The sequence below is a fragment of the Phyllobates terribilis genome, unplaced genomic scaffold, assembly GCF_046119375.1.
Source record: "Phyllobates terribilis strain yellow unplaced genomic scaffold, ASM4611937v1 Scaffold_7__3_contigs__length_470593459, whole genome shotgun sequence".
Lineage (NCBI taxonomy): Eukaryota > Metazoa > Chordata > Amphibia > Anura > Dendrobatidae > Phyllobates > Phyllobates terribilis.
This window is the reverse complement of record NW_027362767.1, coordinates 109,932,115-109,951,405: the sequence shown is the minus strand read 5'-3', so window position 1 is coordinate 109,951,405 and position 19,291 is coordinate 109,932,115. Positions and strand designations below refer to the sequence as shown.

Here is a 19,291-nt window from a genome sequence, read left to right as displayed (position 1 = left end):
TTTTCTGTATTTTCATGACTATGAAAATTGTACATTCACACTGAAGGCATCAAAACTATGAATTAACACATGTGAAATTATATACTTAACAAAAAAGTGTGAAACAACTGAAAATATGTCTTATATTCTAGGTTCTTCAAAGTAGCCACCTTTTGCTTTGATGACTGCTTTGCACACTCTTGGCATTCTCTTGATGAGCTTCAAGAGGTAGTCACCGGAAATGGTTTTCACTTCACAGGTGTGCCCTGTCAGGTTTAATAAGTGGGATTTCTTGCCTTATAAATGGGGTTGGGACCATCAGTTGTGTTGTGCAGAAGTCTGGTGGATACACAGCTGATAGTCCTACTGAATAAACTGTTAGCTGCTTTTTTCTTGCCATAATACAAATTCTAAGTAAAGAAAAGCGAGTGGCCATCATTACTTTAAGAAATGAAGGACAGTCAGTGAGAAAAATTGGGCAACCTTTGAAAATGTCCCCAAGTGCAGTTGAAAAAACCATCAAGTGCTACAAAAAAACTGGCTCACATGAGGACCGCCCCAGGAAAGGAAGACCAAGAGTCACCTCTGCTTCTGAGGATAAGTTTATCCGAGTCACCAGCCTCAGAAATCGCAGGTTAACAGCAGCTCAGATTAGAGACCAGGTCAATGCCACACAGAGTTCAAGCAGCAGACACATCTCTTCAACAACCGTTAAGAGGAGACTTTGTGCAGCAGGCCTTCATGGTAAAATAGCTGCTAGGAAACCACTGCTAAGGACAGGCAACAAGCAGAAGAGATTTGTTTGAGCTAAAGAACTCAAGGAATGGACATTAGACCAGTGGAAATCTGTGCTTTGGTCTGATGAGTCCAAATTTGAGATCTTTGGTTCCAACCACCGTGTCTTTGTGCGACGCAGAAAAGGTGAACGGATGGACTCTACATGCCTGGTTCCCACTGTGAAGCATGGAGGAGGAGGTGTGATGGGGTGGGGGTGCTTAGCTGGTGACTCTGTTGGGGATTTATTCAAAATTGAAGGCATACTGAACCAGCATGACTACCACAGCATCTTGCAGCAGCATGCTATTCCATCCGGTTTGCGTTTAGTTGGACCATCATTTATTTTTCAACAAAACAATGACCCCAAACACACCTCCAGGCTGTGTAACGGCTATTTGACCAAGAAGGAGAGTGATGGGGTGCTACGCCAGATGACCTGGCCTCCACAGTCACCAGACCTGAACCCAATCAAGATGGTTTGGGGTGAGCTGTACCGCAGAGTGAAGGCAAAAGGGCCAACAAGTGCTAAGCATCTCTGGGAACTCCTTCAAGATTGTTGGAAGACCATTTCCGGTGACTACCTCTTGAAGCTCATCAACAGAATGCCAAGAGTGTGGAAAGCAGTCAACAAAGCAAAAGGTGGCTACTTTGAAGAACCTAGAATATAAGACATATTTTCAGTTGTTTCACACTTTTTTGTTAAGTATATAATTCCACATGTGTTAATTCATAGTTTTGATGACTTCAGTGTGAATGTACAATTTTCATAGTCAAGAAAATACAGAAAAATCTTTAAATGAGATGGCGTGTCCAAACTTTTGGTCTGTACTGTATATATATATATATAAAATGTGTATAGGGTATTCAATGTATGGGTCACAATTTAGCATTGGAACTTTAAAAACATTTATGACCCCTAAAACATTTTCTCGCGAAAGTCCACAAGTATCACACCCTTAAAAGTAATTCTAAAATGCTAACATGACAGCTGTAAAAATGGTCAAAATTTGATGATAAAAAATCTGCCAGCAGAAGCTTTAAGTGACAGCAGTTGTTGCAAATGTGGGAAAGTGTCATTACTTTACAATTTTAAGGCTGGTAAGATCCTCTGATCACCTTGTAAGAAGTGAAGAAATAGAAAACATAGAGCCGTCTGCAATCGTTTTATTGAGCATTAACTTCGGAGATGTTCTGTTATAAGCAGGTTTTTACCATATTGAAGAAAACTCCAGTTATCACATCATTTTATATTGATTCCTAGCACACCAGAGACCTGCAGGCTCGGGAAATATAACACGAAAATGTTAATATTTGTTTTTCATTTTGATGGGTCATATGGTGCGTTCTGGTAGGACATTTTTTAAAGATTTCATGCCTTGGGTGGAACTTAGTCATGACGTGATTGTGTGCACCTGTCAACTACCAACTGTATATAGAAAGCTCGGTAACATAAAATTGACATTGTCACGAAAATATACTGTAAGGGTATGTGCACATAACGTCCTTTTGAGTCAGGAAACCCACCGAGATATTCAAGAGGAAGACACTTCAGGAAAAGCCAGCTTTTTTTCCAATTTCTTTTTTCCTTATTGAATATTTTTGACCACCGGCATTTTATTTTTTTAGTGCTTTTCTATAGCTTTTGTGCCATCTTTTTTACTGGCGTTTTCTGGATATTTTTTTACTCTAATTAACAATGAAGAAACCACTAGCAAAAACATTGTCAAAATGCTCAAAAGGCACCCAGGCGTATTCCGGGTGTATTTTGAGCATTTCCATTGACTTGTATTATAAAGTATAGAATGTGTCTTCTGAATGGAAAACACCTGAAGAATGGTCAGGTCACTTCTTTTAATCGCTCAGTGTCTTTGGAAATCTGAAGCTGCTAAAAGACGCTCAAAAAACTGAAGATATGAACAGCAAGTAGTTTTTATATAGAATACATGTGTTCATTCTTTTGAGCTTTTTTTGGGCGCTCCAAAACCTGCCTGTGTGCACATACACTAACAGTGAGTACAAAGAGTGCAAGCACCTATACACTATGTGATAGCTGAGCTTTCATTTTTGACTGCACTTTCCCATCAGTAACCAAATTGCAGCTCAATCCTGTTGAAAAGGAGATGAGATGATGATATCATGGACAATTTTTTTTTTATAATATAAAAAGCAGCGCTCTATGTTAGTTTCATGTTTTTCCTTAACACTATAAGCTCCAATGCTTCAGACTGAATAAAGGATACACATAATATAGAAGTAGATATGATTTATGCAGCTGATTTTGCATTGTTTCATCTGGTGTATGTGGCATAAGTGAAAGTTAGAGCAATTTAGTATCTATACGAAGACTGCAAACCTTGACCTTCCACATTACAACTGGACCAACCATCATGGATCTAAGTTCGATTAACTGCTTGAAATCCAAGTGCTGCCGTAGAAATATGGATGCCGTTGATAAGCAGCATCAATAGGCTTTTCTTAGGATAGGCAATCAATATCAGATCATTAGGGGGTCTGAATCCGGTATCCTTTCGATCATTTAATTGAAGGGGTTGTGGTGTACCCCACTTTCCCAACTACTACTACTTTTTTTCTAAAATTTTACTGAAGCAATCTAAAAGGAGCAATAGAGAACCAGATCATGTTTTAAGACAGAAGTGTGAACTTAAAGAGGTCGTCCACTGCTTTTCCATTGATGGCTTATCCTTAGGATAGGTCATCAATGTCTGATCGGCCGGGGTCCGACACCCAACACCCTGCTGATCAGCTGTTATCGGTGCCGGTGGTGGTATTGATATGAATAGGAGGCGGGTGTGCAGTACCCCACGGCAGCCACGGCCAAGCTCGGCAAGTAAGTACTTCCGACCAGCGGCACTGATAACAGCTGATAGGTGGGGGTGTCGGGTGTCGGACACCGGCCGATCAGACGTTGACGATCTATCCTGAGGATAGGCCCTCAGTGTAAAGGTAGTGGACAACCTCTTTAATTTAATTGAAATGAATAGGAAACTCTATGGGAAATCCACAATTGATAAAACATACTGCAGATTTGCACTTTTTTTCCTGCAAGTTTTTCTTGCTCCAGAACGCGCGAGTCAACTGTGAGTCAGCCACATAGAAAGGAGCAATTTAAGTCTTGACAAGCCTCTTTTGCCTATACCTTGCCCTCAGTTAAAAGGCAAATCTGATTTCAGCTGCAACACAAAGGCTGATAAGGATCTAATTTTAATGTAATTTAAAGAAAAATACATAGCTACGAATATTTTTCCACTTAGTAATAGGTTACTAAGAGAGTGAATCACTAGCAACTGTTCAAGGAACCGGTCATCAGATTCATGCTGCCTGAATCATGGGCTACGGTGTTTCAGAGTAAACATACTTTTAAAAGCCAACCGAGGACTATATATCTCTGTAGACAAGTTCAAGTCAGGTCCCCAGTGGCTTCTCCCCACTCCAATCATTTTGACTGACAGGTCTCTCTCTATGTACACAGAAGTTTGCAGCAGGGCGGGGAGAAGTCAGCCAGGGACCCGCTTTGGACTAGTCAGCCGAGACACAATCTCTGGCCGGCTTTCAAAGGTATGATTACTATGAAACATGAGCAAAACATACCGAGCTGCAATCACGCAGCCAATATCTGATTCATGCTGCACAATTAACCTTCAGCACTTTGTCAAGCTAGACAGAGATATACATAAGTTGTAGTCACTGACCCAGGACTATGCCTTTACTCATCATATAAATCCTAACAAGTGGATCATATTACTTATACTTCTAAGAGAAGGCTTAGAACGGACTGTGACACATAAAGTGGTGGTCCGAAACTAACATTTATTTTAATCCTAAATGTCTCTCTATTTAATGTAATAATCTAATCTCTCTCATAATATACTTTAATTTAAAATTCCTATACTATCTAACTTTGATGACGCTTCATTTGAGAACACCGGATGCATGCTGGGATACTTAAATGAGACATCATCAGGAGTTAGAGGCTGGTCTCTGCTCGCCGGGTTTTCTCTTTACAATGCACACTGACAGTGCACTCGCGAGGGAGCGCACTGTCATTGTGCACTGAGAAGAATATTGCAGTGAGCTCGTACACTGGAACTTACAACCGATACATGCACAGTAGAGCAGGGACTAGCCCAGCCCTTGAAACAGTTGTCACTGATGACGCTTTGTGTCAGGATGGGAGCAGAGGCTGCAGCAGTGACCGTAGCCTCTGCCCCCTGATGACATATCATTTGAGTGTCTCAGCATGCACTAGGGATTCTCAAATGAAGCATCATCACACAGGAAGTAGGTAAAAAAAATTAAGCAGTTAGACAGCGTAGTGAGAGAACAATAGTGACTTTTTAATTAAAATATATTACAAAAGAGATTAGATTAATACATTACATAGATATGCATTGAGGATTAAAACAATTGTTAGTTTCGGATCACCCCAATAACATATGAAGCTTTTTCTGCCAAAAGTCGTGAAATGGTATTAAAAGGAATTTTAGAGTATTTTACAGTGTTCCAAGCATAAAAAAATAAATTTATTTAACATTTTTTGCTTCTATGTCTCCATCTTGGTGTTGCTGCAAATCTGCTGGAGGTGAGCTCTGGCAGGATCAGTCTCACTCACCTCTGGCAGCTGATAATAATATCCCTTATTACTTACCCTGCAGAGGGACTCTTCTTAGCTATTCTCCCATGCTCATGCTGAGGCTCGGGTTCTTCCCAGGCAAGCATAGCAAAAAGCTGTTTCTATTGGCTGCTCTACAGTGATCAGCGGATTACTGGGCAGAGGCCGGGCTGTGAGGAGAATGGTGGAGCATGCATGTCCACCAGCACTCAGCTCATCGGGTGGACATTCAGACTTCCATATACTTTGAACTCCAGATGGCACCTTAATATATAAGGTAACATCATAACTTTACTAGAGTGATTTTTTTCACAGCATATGAATGGCAAACATTATTCAGCTTTATGTTCTGTATAATGAATATGATATTTAAAAGTGGGGCAATATCTTTAATGTGGCCACGTTTAATGAATCTTGATCGAGCACATTGATTTTGGTTGTACCAACCAACTTATTTTATATAGGAGGGTCCTCCTGATGGAGATAGAAGGGTGAGGCCTACTGGCCTTAGCCATATTGGATCTGTGTGTTTTTACAGGACATAAGCCACTGCCAAAGGTAGGTGACGCCTACTCTCCTCTCTCCATTGACAACACATGCACTCTGCAAGCAAGTGTACATGTTAACCATATTGGATCTGTGTGTTTTTACAGGACATAAGCCACTCCCAAAGGTAGGTGACGCCTACTCTCCTCTCTCCATTGACAACACATGCACTCTGCAAGCAAGTGTACATGTTAACCATATTGGATCTGTGTGTTTTTACAGGACATAAGCCACTCCCAAAGGTAGGTGACGCCTACTCTCCTCTCTCCATTGACAACACATGCACTCTGCAAGCAAGTGTACATGTTAACCATATCGGATCTGTGTGTTTTTACAGGACATAAGCCACTCCCAAAGGTAGGTGACGCCTACTCTCCTCTCTCCATTGACAACACATGCACTCTGCAAGCAAGTGTACGTGTGTTTAAGGGTGTCAGGATGAATAGCTATTAGGTGAGCTTGCATGTGCATGGAGAGGTTAGGAGGAATAGCTGTTGACAGATATATAAGGCATATGGCCACTTTAAGTCCTTATGTCACAGAAGCAAAATGCATCGAGGCAAGGAATGTTTTGTGACGCTAGGTCCTTATGTCTGATCATAATTATAACTTATACACTGTGCATAGTAAGAGTGTTGTATACAGACGGTGAGATTTTGCTACAATAAGGTGTCTCATTAATACATACAAATAACTTATCTGGATCATGGGATCCCTATGGAGCTGAGTTATGAAGATACTAAAGACATGTGGAGCATTCAAAAAATCTTAATAAAAAAATTGTGTAAAATTAGAAAGTTACTTATTTTGGCATTTAAAAGGTTTGATACACTCAACTAAATCTTTAATGCAAAGACCTTACTTAGCACACGGTGATATATGAGGTCATAATAATAACTATGTGTAATTGATTATATTATTTAATTTTCCATTAGGTCCCTATTAGTGCTTCACTTGCTACAACTTAATTGTCTGAACAGCCATCAATAAAGAAAATGAATGTCTTTGTGGATGGGGACTGAATACAGCTATCAAAGACGCCCTCGAATCAGACAAGGGGTTAATCCAACACAGACCTTGCCATATTGCCTATTCCAACCTTTACATTTTCCACCATTTTTAACCCTTTTGCACTTACGTTTTTGACTTTCCGTTCCCAAATCTGTCTTTTTCTTGGTTCACATGCTTGCCTACCTGCATTCTGGTCATACAAAGGTTACCTTTATTGTACCACACATATTACATTTCCTCAATTTTTATATGATGGCAAAAGGTTGACACTTTTGTTTCTCAATCTGTATTTCTGCATCCATTGTCAATAGCACATTTTCATCTACTGCCTCAAAACTGAATTGTAATATGTCCTTGAGTTTGGTTCTCTAGACTTGCTCCCAAGAGCCAACATTTCAGGTCATTTATGACCGCTTATTACCAAAAAATGCAAAGGCTCGTACTCAAGGGTGATACTGATTGCCAGGCATAGGGCAATGTATTATCTATACCCTGTTTTATACCCACTCAGTGAAAGGGTTTATATGTTCTTAATTTCTCACAAAAAGCAAATGGATGAAAACCCAAGATGCTGTGCGAGAGGAAGCATAGACAGGAGAGCAGTGCAGACAACACCGCCACCTTCACCTTTGTAGAGGATTCACCCTAGCAAAGAGAAGGCGATTACAGGTCCTTGTTGGTTTTGGATCCATTTAATGGTCTCTGAAATAAAAAAAGAAAATATCATTGCAATTTCAATGTACCCAAAAAATAAAAAGGCTAACATTTATAATATATATGTTTCTGTGGTATTTCAGAGAAACACACTTTAAAAGTCACCAGGGACTGAGATGCACGAGAAACTAGTCACAAAGGCGGGTACCCGGCGGCTTCTCCCCGCCCACTGCTCTGGATTGACAGTTGTATTCCTGCGTGCCAATATAGGGAGAGAACTTGACAATTGTGCTAGACGGACAGGGATTTGGATTATCTCACGAAAATACTTGGACTTGATCTTTTTCACTCTTTTGCTGGACTAGAACTTTCAACAAGGGTGATACAGCCATACTGAAGATGGATTATACATGTACTATGAAGCAGTCATGTGTATGAAATATAACAACAGGTCTTTTATGTGCATAAAAATAAGAATAATGTAATTTTAGGCACCTATAAACCTTAACGCACCATACCATCGTTTTATTTTTTTCATTTCAGAGCTGGAGTGGTGCCACTAATCTAAGGTCCCTAACCCTAACATTATACTCACCAGCCTCCGTCTTCTGCTCTTCCCAGCACCACTCCGGTCCTGTTTCACCATCTTGTGACCGCAACCAGAAGTCAGTGGTAATGGTCACAAGCTCTCCGTGTAAGACCCTCTATGAAGTCCTCATTCTGGCTCTCACAGACTTACATTGAGTAGTGACTTCCGGATCGCCCAGCAAACACTGGAGTCACCCAGAAGGTCACAACCTGCAGAAGACGATTAGAGCGGAGCTGATAACAGAAGTATACGGTGGCTGGTAAGAATGAGACTAGAGGCAGGAAACTTAAATTAGTGACACTACTTCAGCGGTAAAATAAAATAAACAATGGAGTGGTGCTTAAAAAACCCGTTTACGGCTATGATCATACAAAAGATTTTTCATATAGAAATCCAAAGCTGACTCATTCAATGGGGATAATCCACAACTGAACAGTGATGTGGATTTTCTATTGAAGCAGGTTTCATGGAGGCAGAATACGTGCCAAAATCTGCATGTATGGACTGCTTCACTCAATATGACAGTGCACTGATCTCTGATATCCAGTTGAATTTGGATTAAGATTTTTTGTTAGAACAGAGAATAAAGCAGCAGGAGCAGAACAGCACTGTGTGCATATAGCCTAAACCGAGGTCTAAAATATGTTGTAGAAACTACAACTTTCTAAGATATAAGAGAGCGATATGTTCTAAATGTAATATTGGTTTACTGTGAATTAGCATATGCATCCATCTATCTATCTATCTATATATCCATCTATCTATCTATCTATCTATCTATCTATATATCCATCTATCTATCTATCCATCCATCTATCTATCAATCTTCTATCTATCTATATATCAATCAATTATTCAATCTTCTATCTGTCCATCTATCTATCTATCTATCTATCTATCCATCTATCTATCTATCACATATGTATGTATGTATCTATCTATTATTCAATCTTCTACCTATCCATCAATCTCCCAACTATCATATCTATTTATCTATCTATCATTATCTATCAATCTTCTATCTATCCATCTATCTATCATTATCTATCAATCTTCTATCTATCCATCTATCTGTCATTATCTATAAATCTTCTATCTACCCATCAAACTATCAATCTTCTATCTATTGATCTATCTATCAATCTATTGATTGATCGTTCTATTCTATTCTATCTATCAATCTATCTGTCTGTCAATCTCTATATGGAGAGTTAATCTGCAGGTTAATGGTGTTCTGAAGCAGCCCAGCACCCGCACTGAAAGCCTGACTACCAGGAGGAAAAGGACTTTATTCCTTCTTGCGGCCTCAGGCTTTCAGTCATACAGGTGTGGCTTCAGTCATCGCTCAGTACATAGTGAGCAGCGGCTGTAAGCTCATCCCTGCACTGACTTACATCTCACCACGGCATCAGTGCAGAGCTGGCTATCAGTCAGTGTTGGTGCGCGGTTACAGCCGATACTCACAATGTATTGAGTGGTGAATGAAGCCACACCTGTATGACTGAAAGCCAGAGACTGCCGGGAGGAATAAAGTTAATTTCCTCCCGGCAGTGGGGCTCTCAGTGCCGGGATTGGGAGCTTCAAAACGCTATTAACCTGCATATTAACCCCATATATGCATGTTAATAGCATTTTTTCAAATGACAAGTTCCCTTTAAAGGCTCGTTTGGACAAGGATATTATACAGACGTGTGTTGTCCAAGTAACGATCGTACATCACACTGACCAATGTAATTCAATAGGGCTGTTAATTTTATTGTGAATTAGGGTCCATATGAAAAAAATCACAGCCCGCACTATTCTCTTATCTGTGACAATACTTGCCTATGCAAGTCTATGGGAGCACAAAAATAATAGGATCCAATATAGAACATCCAAATGTCATCTGACTTTTATGGATACTTTGCCATTATTAATCTAAGAAACTTGATCCTGTTCATTTTAAAATGTTGATGTATAAATATGGATGGACATGGATGTCACAGGGATGTCATATGGATGGCACATGGATGTCACAGGGATGTCATATGGATGGCACATGGATGTCACAGGGATGTCATATGGATGGCACATGGATGTCACAGGGATGTCATATGGATGGCACATGGATGTCACAGGGATGTCATATGGATGGCACATGGATGTCACAGGGATGTCATATGGATGGCACATGGATGTCACAGGGATGTCATATGGATGCCACATCGATGTCACACGGATGTCACATGGACGTAAAATATGGACACACGGATAACAATACAGATGAAAATCGCCCAAGTTTTCTGGATGAAAATTGGATGATTTTTCATGCTCTCAATGATTTTTCATACTCTCCGCACATGGCATCTTTTAAATAAAAATGTTATTTACTTGGGAGAATCAATGATTTTGTATTTATTTATATTACATAAAGTATCTAGAAATATAGTTTCTTGGCATTAAACTTATTTATAAATGGTACTTTCTGTGCCAGTACAGTTAACAACCGTAATGCTATTCTAATTATAACTGCTAATGAGCAATTGCATATTCATGCTTTGCTTTACTTACTGTGTCTATCATTAGATGATATTTAAACGAGCATTTATCTTTGTGTCACATATGCAGATGGTATATTCTAACATAGGAGCTAATCCTTAATTACAGTAAAAAGTTGGGGGTAGGAGCCAATTGCTAATAATCTGTATTTTTTTTTTCTTTCAGTGATTTACAGCTTAAGTGAACTGCGGCAGAGTTATATATTTGCTATATGACCTATAAGTTTGCCATACGACTTATATCCATGTTGTATTAGTAGTAAAACATACCATTGGGTCCGTGTAGCTTAGGAATCTAACATCTAAAGTGATGCATAGCAGATATGGTATTCATACATGTATATACCTACCTTCTGATGGCCTGTGCCAAGGCTTGCACCACCTGCTGCCATTGTCCTTTGATCTCTGACCCTTTTGTGCAGTATAGGCAGGCTAGAGACTGCAGGCTTTACAGAACTTCTGGCTTTAGGCTCAAATCGAACTTCTTTAGCGGAAGGCAGTTTCTTGTAGGGAACATTGTTGCTAGCTCCTTTTGCAGCAGTAGTTGAGTGATCCTGAAATTTCCGGGCAGAAACTTTATGGACGGATTGTTGCCCTGAGATTGTGGGTCTGTTCGGAGAGCTCCCAAAAGCAGTATCTTTTACTGGCAAAGCTTTTAATATTGGCTGTGGGGATGTCAGCTCGGAAGAACCTTTAAGATCAAAAGACTCATCACTTGTCTGTACTTTTATGTTTTCATCTGGACATGCCTCAAACATTCTCTCTATTTGATCTCCTGTGGATCCTGCTGTGGCCATAGGTGGTGTTGCAGCCCTTGTCGATCCATTAAGCTCTCCACAATCACTGTCATGAGAAGAAAGAGATAAGTAAGAGTAGAAATCACCTCTTTCAAGTTGTTTGCGAGAATGTTCCAGCACTTTTTCCCTTATTTGCGCACCGGTCCCTTGTTTCTGGCCATCTTCTGGAGATGATCCATGGAGTGCATTAGATGTCATATCCAGAATTTCCTTTACAAAGTCTTGTACAGAACAATCTGGACTGCTAGACCTTTCATGTGTAGCACTATGACAAGAACAAGACCCCTCATCTGCTGACCCAGGAACAACCGCAGAAGGTGACTCTTTTTTAAGTTGCAATAAACTGTTATCAAGCATATCTACATCAGGAACCGAATCACTTGTAACTCGCAAGTTGCTCTTCCCTTTAGAAGATGGTCCTAGCTCACGTGGCTTGTGGAAAGCCAATGCAGGCATGCTTGGAGGATGAAGTTTTTCTGTTTTGGTAATTGATATTGATGGGTAAGGACCAGATTTTATTTTTTTTTCAGGGAAGATTCTTTTGATCAAAGTGTCCTTCATGGTAATTTCCCTATTATTTAAATTTCCGTTCTCCATGTCATCTACCAGTTGATTTGAGTTTAGTAACGTCTCTTCATCACCTACTTTTTCCAAAACTTTACTAGTACTTTTAACATTTCCATTGCTCTCCTTCTGTCTTTGCACAGAAAACGGCAAACCCTTCTCAGATTTATGTGTCACAGACAAGTCTTGTACTAGTCTGCTTATTTTTCTTCTCTCTCCTGGAAGGAAAAATGAAGGTCTAATCCAGGCTTGCAACTCCCTTCTAATAAAATCAGATCCTAAGGGCAGATCTGTGCCATCTCCATCATCTTCACTTCCCAAACTAGAGTTTGGTTCCTCAAGTTCCTCTTCCTCCTCTTCTTCAGTTAACGTGAGGGTGGAACTAGACAATAAATCACTATCATCTTCTTCGTCAGTGCAGGCCGAGGTACATGATACATTAACAATCATACTCAGATTGGCTTCACTTTCCTCTCCTCCCAGAGAACGACTCAAGTGTTTGCGGAAAGAGGCATTGGAATTGAGCAACCCTAGTCGGCCTTTTAGCATAAGCATATCTTCAGATCTTAGTGAAAGTTCCTCACTACTACTCAGTTCTGTCAACTCAGAGCCAACATCTTCATTACCTGATGATTCTTTATCTTGTGGGGAGTGCAGACAAGTAAGCGATGCCTTGCGAGAACCACTCCTTAGAGTTATGTCATCAGAAAGACTACGCTTCATTTTTTGCTCCACTGGGCATTCTATGTCTTCCAATCTTTTTAGTAGGTCCAATGTACGCTTACTTAATTCTTCTCCTGGCTCACTTCCTGGGGTAACATCAGCTGAACCTTGCTGACTAAAAAGGTCTTCATTGCTCTTATATGAGGCTGGCCAGCTCTCGAGAGACACACTACGCCTGAGAACTGCAGATTCTAGAACTTCACCAGCTCCTGAAAGAGATTCCAGTGAGGATGAATTAGGAGGAGTGTTTTCTGGACTCAGAACTTCAATAAGATCCTCAACTGCATCTTCTGGGCTATGGTCTTCTGAGCTAGCTGTAAGCATTGTTCTGTTTATACCAATCTGGCCTGGAATTCTTTGGAGACAAAAACTAGGTATTAGTCTCTGAGTCTTTTCCAGCATCACAAATTTGTGTTTATCAGCTTGTAATTGTGAAGAATCAATAAACGTGAGCTGGCTTTGTGGCTTTGTTCTGAAATACTGGGTATGTCCAATTTCTTTGTCCCCAACTTGCCCCACATCCACATTCTGAACTAAGCACCCTTGTGGTGTTTCTCCATCAAGTGATAAACATCCTTCTGAATTGGCAGCAGTCACACCTTCTCCACTTGCAATTCCACTCTCACTCTCAGAATGTCCACAGGAATCTTTCTGATGTTTTTTTCGATGAAAATGAGGGGTTTCAGAAGATCCATCAGCCAAGTCTGGCAAAGATAAAAATGGAAAACCTTGAAGAAGAGAAAGAGGGAGAGGTGCTAGGGTGCTAGATTTCTTTGAAGCTTCTTTAGGTGAAGGATCTATGTTTGTTCTGAAAATCTCCATATTGTGCAAACTGTAAACTTGATACACAACAGGTGTTTGGAGAGGACTTTGCTGTTGAACTTGATCTGAAACACCTCGTTCTCCGCAATGTCTTCCACCAGATAGAAATGTCTCTTCTTTTATCTGCTCTCCATCCTGATCGCCGCCTATGGCCTCAGTTGTGATGTCAGTCTCATCCCATTCCAAAGCTTCCTCACCAGGAGCACTACTTAAGTCTGCCCAATCAGGGTCCACCAGCAGATCTATTTCCTAAAATATCAGAGTAATATAATGTTTATATGACTATTGTTACACAGATATGATGTGCATCTATTTCTATGGGTAACAGACAACTTATTAAGCAATAAACCATATATATATAAGTAAGATAGATATGTTTGCAGACATCTTAGCGCTCTGCATCGGTGGTGTTTACAGCTCTGAAGTAAGTCCAAAACCATGGAGACACATAGGTATATGTCAGATCTGTAGATACCGTAAGACAACTTTAATTTGAGCTATTTACAAAGTAATTTATTTTATATTTTAGGAACAGTAAAAATTGAGGTCAAGGTCTTCGTATACTCTAAATACACAAAATATACAATATTCATGCACAGAATGTAACACAAGGATCAATTATAGAATGGCACTATTGCTAGATAGCAAATCTTAGACTTGTATCTGTATTCTATACAATAAAAGGTCATATCTGAAACGTGCAAATTAGAAATGTATTAAATATGATATTAAATGATTAAATATGATATTAAGGGAGCCAAATTCCTATATTACGAGCAGCTGTACGCCTATGAATTGCCTGCTGCAATTTGAACTCAAAATAATTCTCGTAATTTTCAAACTCACCTGCTCGTCCCCCAGTTCCCTCAGAAGGCGCCTTTGCCATTGTGTGCTCTGCATCACAATGGCTTCCCATCTCCTCTCCAAATTGACACTAAGAAGCTGCAGGTTGGGGGCATCATGTTGTGGAACCTGGTCCTGGAGGTTTAGGAGATGATGACATAAACGCAGGATGGATGACACACCGCGTCTCCGCAGCCTGAGCTCAGAGCATAGACCCTATAGGAAATAGAGCAGATGCATAATGTATATATAAATGTGTATTACATAGTAGTAAAATAGTCCAACAAATGGAAATATGCATCACTTGTCATCGATATGATATTCTTAAAAAATGACAGTACTTTATAGTTATTTCTTCTGTTCCTACTCTACTACCTCAATCGAAGAATTTTTTTTTGATTTAGAAACGAATCCAGGCAAGTTCATAACCTAGGTCCCCTCTGCCCTTGCTCACCTACCTGCATTGTTGTACCCTGGCAGTATTCTACATTTCATGTTGCCTAACGACCTATAAATGATGTGGGTGGTCGGGGTGGTCCTGGTGATATGTGATTTCACCTATCTTACTTTAAGGTGTTTTTTACTGTCCCTCTATGAATATATAGTTCTTACCAGGCGGATTGACTTGAATAAAAGTGGATTTCTGACTGTATTTTTATTGATATTACTTACAGACCATGGTGTTGTACATTTTATGGGGTTTTGATCAGTCTATTAATGAATTATATTTGGGTTGCATGTGCACTTGCAATTCATGAGTGGATTGATACCATGCTAACTAGGTACACAACCGGATTCTCTTCTCTGTATCACTCGTTGTGAGGAGCTGCCCACTTACTAAAGACTATTATACTTTTCCAGCACGGACCACCCTTTTCGTCAATATTATTATTGTGTGTTATTAGTGATTTACTTGTTATGTTTTATATAGTTCTGCTTACTTGTCAGTATGTAAGATTCACTTGTAAAATGTCCAGCATTCCACTAATCTCATCTTTATCTCAGGAGTCCATTGTTTCAACAGCCAATAATTTCATTAGGTCAGTGTAGATTGAGACACAGTGGAGCCGTCTCCACAGGGGGTCTTACAGGCAGTCTCAGATGAAGGCTTCTAGAATATTCTTCATTGTTTTAGCAACCAGTAAATTCTTAAGGGGAAGGGTGTCAGCACTTCTGAGCTGGGAGGGGGCTGACCCCAGGGAAGTAGAGGAGAGACATGTTTTAGTCTAGGAGTTGGTGGAAGGATGCTGGAGGGTTAGGATCTGTGGCTGTGGATCTGGAGCGGTTGGATGGATGACTTACGGAGTGTTGAAGATCTGTTATCAACTAAAGTGGATAAACGTGCTTCAGTTGTGGATATGTCATTTGGATTTAAACTTTATTGAAGCACTGCTGCTACTGGATATCTGTGCTTTCATTGTTTTATCTGTCGTCTGGAGGATCATGGACTGTGGCTACAGACTATACTGGCTGGAGATACGAAATCTGTGGGCCAACCAAAAGTTGGGAGACAGTGGGTATCACCTGATACAAAGCCAGTGGAACTACTGAACCCAGATTGAGGACTGAGAGAACTGTATTTTGACCATTTACCTGGAATTGCTTTATTACCATGGCTGTGATCAATAAAATAGTGTTACATTGTTAACCTGCCTAGGTGATTACTTACAACCCACAACCTGAGATCTTTACACTCGTCCATGTCTTATTGTGAATTGTGAAGCTTCGGAGAGGGACAGAAGCGCACACAAAATAGGGCAACACTGCCTGGTGAAGGATAAGTATAAGCAATGGTGGTTGGGTGCAGACACAACACCTATATAAGTGTGACAAGCCACTCCTGGTACCCCGTGGCTGGAGGAGGGTTCTTCTAGATGTGTAATAGCAGAAATGGAAACTGTCACGTTTAGGTGGCTGCGTTGTGGGAATGTAGAGCTTTGGGATTCCAAATCATTTTTTATTAAAGCACCACTCCAGCAGTTTCTTTTATTTCACCACTGAATTGGTGCTTTAAATGTAAATCCCCTGCCCCCTGTATCATACTCACCTGTCGCCCCCTTCATTCTTTCAAGCATCGCTTTGGTCAGTTGGACATTGAATGACACTGTGGATTTAAGAGATCATGCTCTTCTCCGATTATCGCTCTTAGACTAGTCGCCCCCCCCCTATTGTTTTGGTGTGTGCTGTTGAAGGGAGAAGAACCAGGAAGTGAGAGAGACCTTGTGTGTGTCTGAGGTAACAGACAGGACGTTTGCCTGTGTACTGATAAGGAGAGATAATAAGAGGACCTGATGTTCTCTGGGGAAAAGATAAAGACTGGACTATTACAAGATTGTTTGTCAGGACTGTGTCCAAAAGTAAGGAGCTGCATCGCCCACCTGGAACAGCTTCCCTGAAGATTGGTGACCTGAGGTAACAGATAACACAGTGTGTCAGCCATCCCTTGTCATTGAGAGGAGAATAAGACCTGCTTGACTGGAAGAGAGAAAGATACCAAATCTACAGGACAAAGAACTCAAGCATAACTCATCCGGCTCAGCTACGACAGAATCAAGCAGCAGCTGCCTATCTATTCCTGAACTGCACAATTGTGAGTGAAACACTGGTATAGTACTGTGTGAGGGTGTAGCTCAGTTTTCTCTTTAATTATGACGCTGTAGCAGCGTAGCCCGATTAGCGGAAAAGCCAAATAGTGAATTAGCCGAGAGAAGCTTGTAAACTTGATTTATACTGTTTGTATTGTACTGTCATTGCCATAGCTGGAGCATAATTTTGTGATATGCTTCAGCTATTTCTCCTTATATTCATATTATTAACATCATTGTTATAAAAACTGTTATTTCTATCATATATCCTCATTTTACTTAATAAAGCCAGTGTGTTGTTTCTGCCTCCTCGTCTGCTGTGCTGTACTTGAATCCTGCCTTGCGCTACAGGCGCACTCCAGTGTCTGCTGGAAAGCGTCGGAGGTCATTTTACAATACAAGTGTCACAAGGAGATTTTTGCAAGTATCCCCAACTGTAATGGCGGCATCAGGGTCTTTGCAATCCATAGATTATTACACTTTTCCTTCTAACTCCTCTGATAGTTATGATAAGGGCAGGGTGACTCAGGCATTAACTGAAAAAGCTATAAAACAAAAATAGAATAGGGGCGCAAATGTTAGAACCCTCCTGTTTGTTTTTTCCATCTTGTGTTTTACGGTCACGTGACCATCTGCCTTTATATTCCATCTCCGCCCTTTTGGCTGTGCTGGACTTCAGTGTTTGACTGTTTCTCTAGCCAGGTGCTTCGGTGCCTTTCTCTGTCAGTTTGCTTGGTCCTTCTGGGACCTCTAGTACCTTTTTGTCAGTTTGTCTTTTTGTGTTCTGCAACAACTTCTCTGTTTAGGAGGTGTCCCATTTTTGTCCCAGTCCTTAGTTCTTTTAGGGACCCCTCCCCTTATGCTATAGGTCTTCGTTCAGACTAGCCGAGGACTAAGGCGGGTCTGTTTGCTAGGAACAGTCAGCCCGCTACATCGTAGGGATTCAGCTTAGTCTTACTGTATGGACAGCTTTCCTCTATCTTTCCTTAGTACTTGTTGCAGATCATAACAACAAACAGTGCTGTTACCCAATGAAACAATGGTTGAATAATAGAAAGGACGCTCACCTTGTCGTGTTGTGATGATGCACAACACATAAAAGAGCTAATGTGGAGAGCTGCAGATAACACCAACCCTAGCAGGGTTCCAAAATGTATCAACGAAATGATGTAGAAGAAGAAAGGTGATGCCCCCTGAGGAAGGCTACAAGCCGAAACATGTGTAGGGACGGGACCTGATACCATATCAGCAGGAGGAGATGAATACAGCTGCACTAGGGAAGTCTGTATACCAGCTACTCACTGAGGAAGCGGACAGGACATATGCAAAACGCGTTTGAATGTGGCTTTTATTCAATAAAATTCTTACATCTTTCCATCGGACACTGACTCATCATTGTATGCGGAGGAGCGCGGATATTTAGACACCTTTCTTCTTCTACATTGTTTTGTTGATACAACTCAAAAAGCTGTAATTCCTAGGCAGATTAGCAAGAGTTAAATCTTTGCTGGGCTAATCTCCTTTAGTCACATGCTGTGAGAGAACCAGTCATGTTTGCTCTCCTTCTACAGTATATATGCTGGCTTTGCTATGCAGGTAATGCCAGCTATAGTTAGTCTATCCTGGTCTGAAGAGGTGGACACATCCTCGTTAACTGGTGGTTATTCCAAAGTTGTTGAGAGCGGTGTTTGGTGAAACCTTTTGTTTTCCCATTGTGTCCTTATTTTACTTCGTTGCCTCACACATGGGCTTTACACTTTTGTTCCTTAGTGTTTTTCCCTGTGTAAGTGCTGTGTGACTGTGCTTCTATTTTGTCCTGTCTATCTTCTTTGTGTTCTCCCCATACACTTAACAGAGCAGTGCTACTCAGAAGCATAATGAGGAATGAGACCCAGATGTCCCCACCATCAGGGGTAATACTGGGGACAGGGATAGCTAGGGACCCCTAGCCTGAGGGACAGTATAGGAGCCCATTTGCTATTCCACAGATTCACCGTGACAACAAGAGCCTCGTTCTGGCCCTCATTGACTTGCATTGAAAGCTTGTGACATAGCTTCTGACATTTAAAGCGCCACTCCAGCGCTGACAAAAAACCCAGCTGCGGTGGTGCTTTAATACCAATAGGTTTCTGCACCGGACCGGTGCCATTCTCAAGGTATAAAAACCAAGTGTCACATTAATAAAGGTTATTGATCTTGCATACACTGGATAAGTGTCCTGTATTTATAGGTTA

The 19,291-nt window shown here is 40.7% G+C and overlaps 1 protein-coding gene across 2 annotated transcripts in view; it reads right to left on the bottom strand.

Annotated features, from left to right (window-relative positions):
- Window positions 1-1,593: 1,593 nt before the first annotated feature.
- Window positions 1,594-19,291, bottom strand: part of AKAP6 (A-kinase anchoring protein 6) — a 424,676-nt gene continuing 406,978 nt past the window's right edge. For both annotated transcript variants that reach the window (XM_073639078.1, XM_073639079.1), the window contains 3 exons: window positions 14,476-14,688; window positions 11,074-13,878; window positions 1,594-7,645 (listed from right to left, as the gene is read on the bottom strand). In XM_073639078.1, the coding sequence (XP_073495179.1) occupies window positions 7,607-7,645; window positions 11,074-13,878; window positions 14,476-14,688 (3,057 nt within the window). In that variant the 3' untranslated portion in view covers window positions 1,594-7,606. The remainder of the gene's footprint in view (window positions 7,646-11,073; window positions 13,879-14,475; window positions 14,689-19,291) is intronic.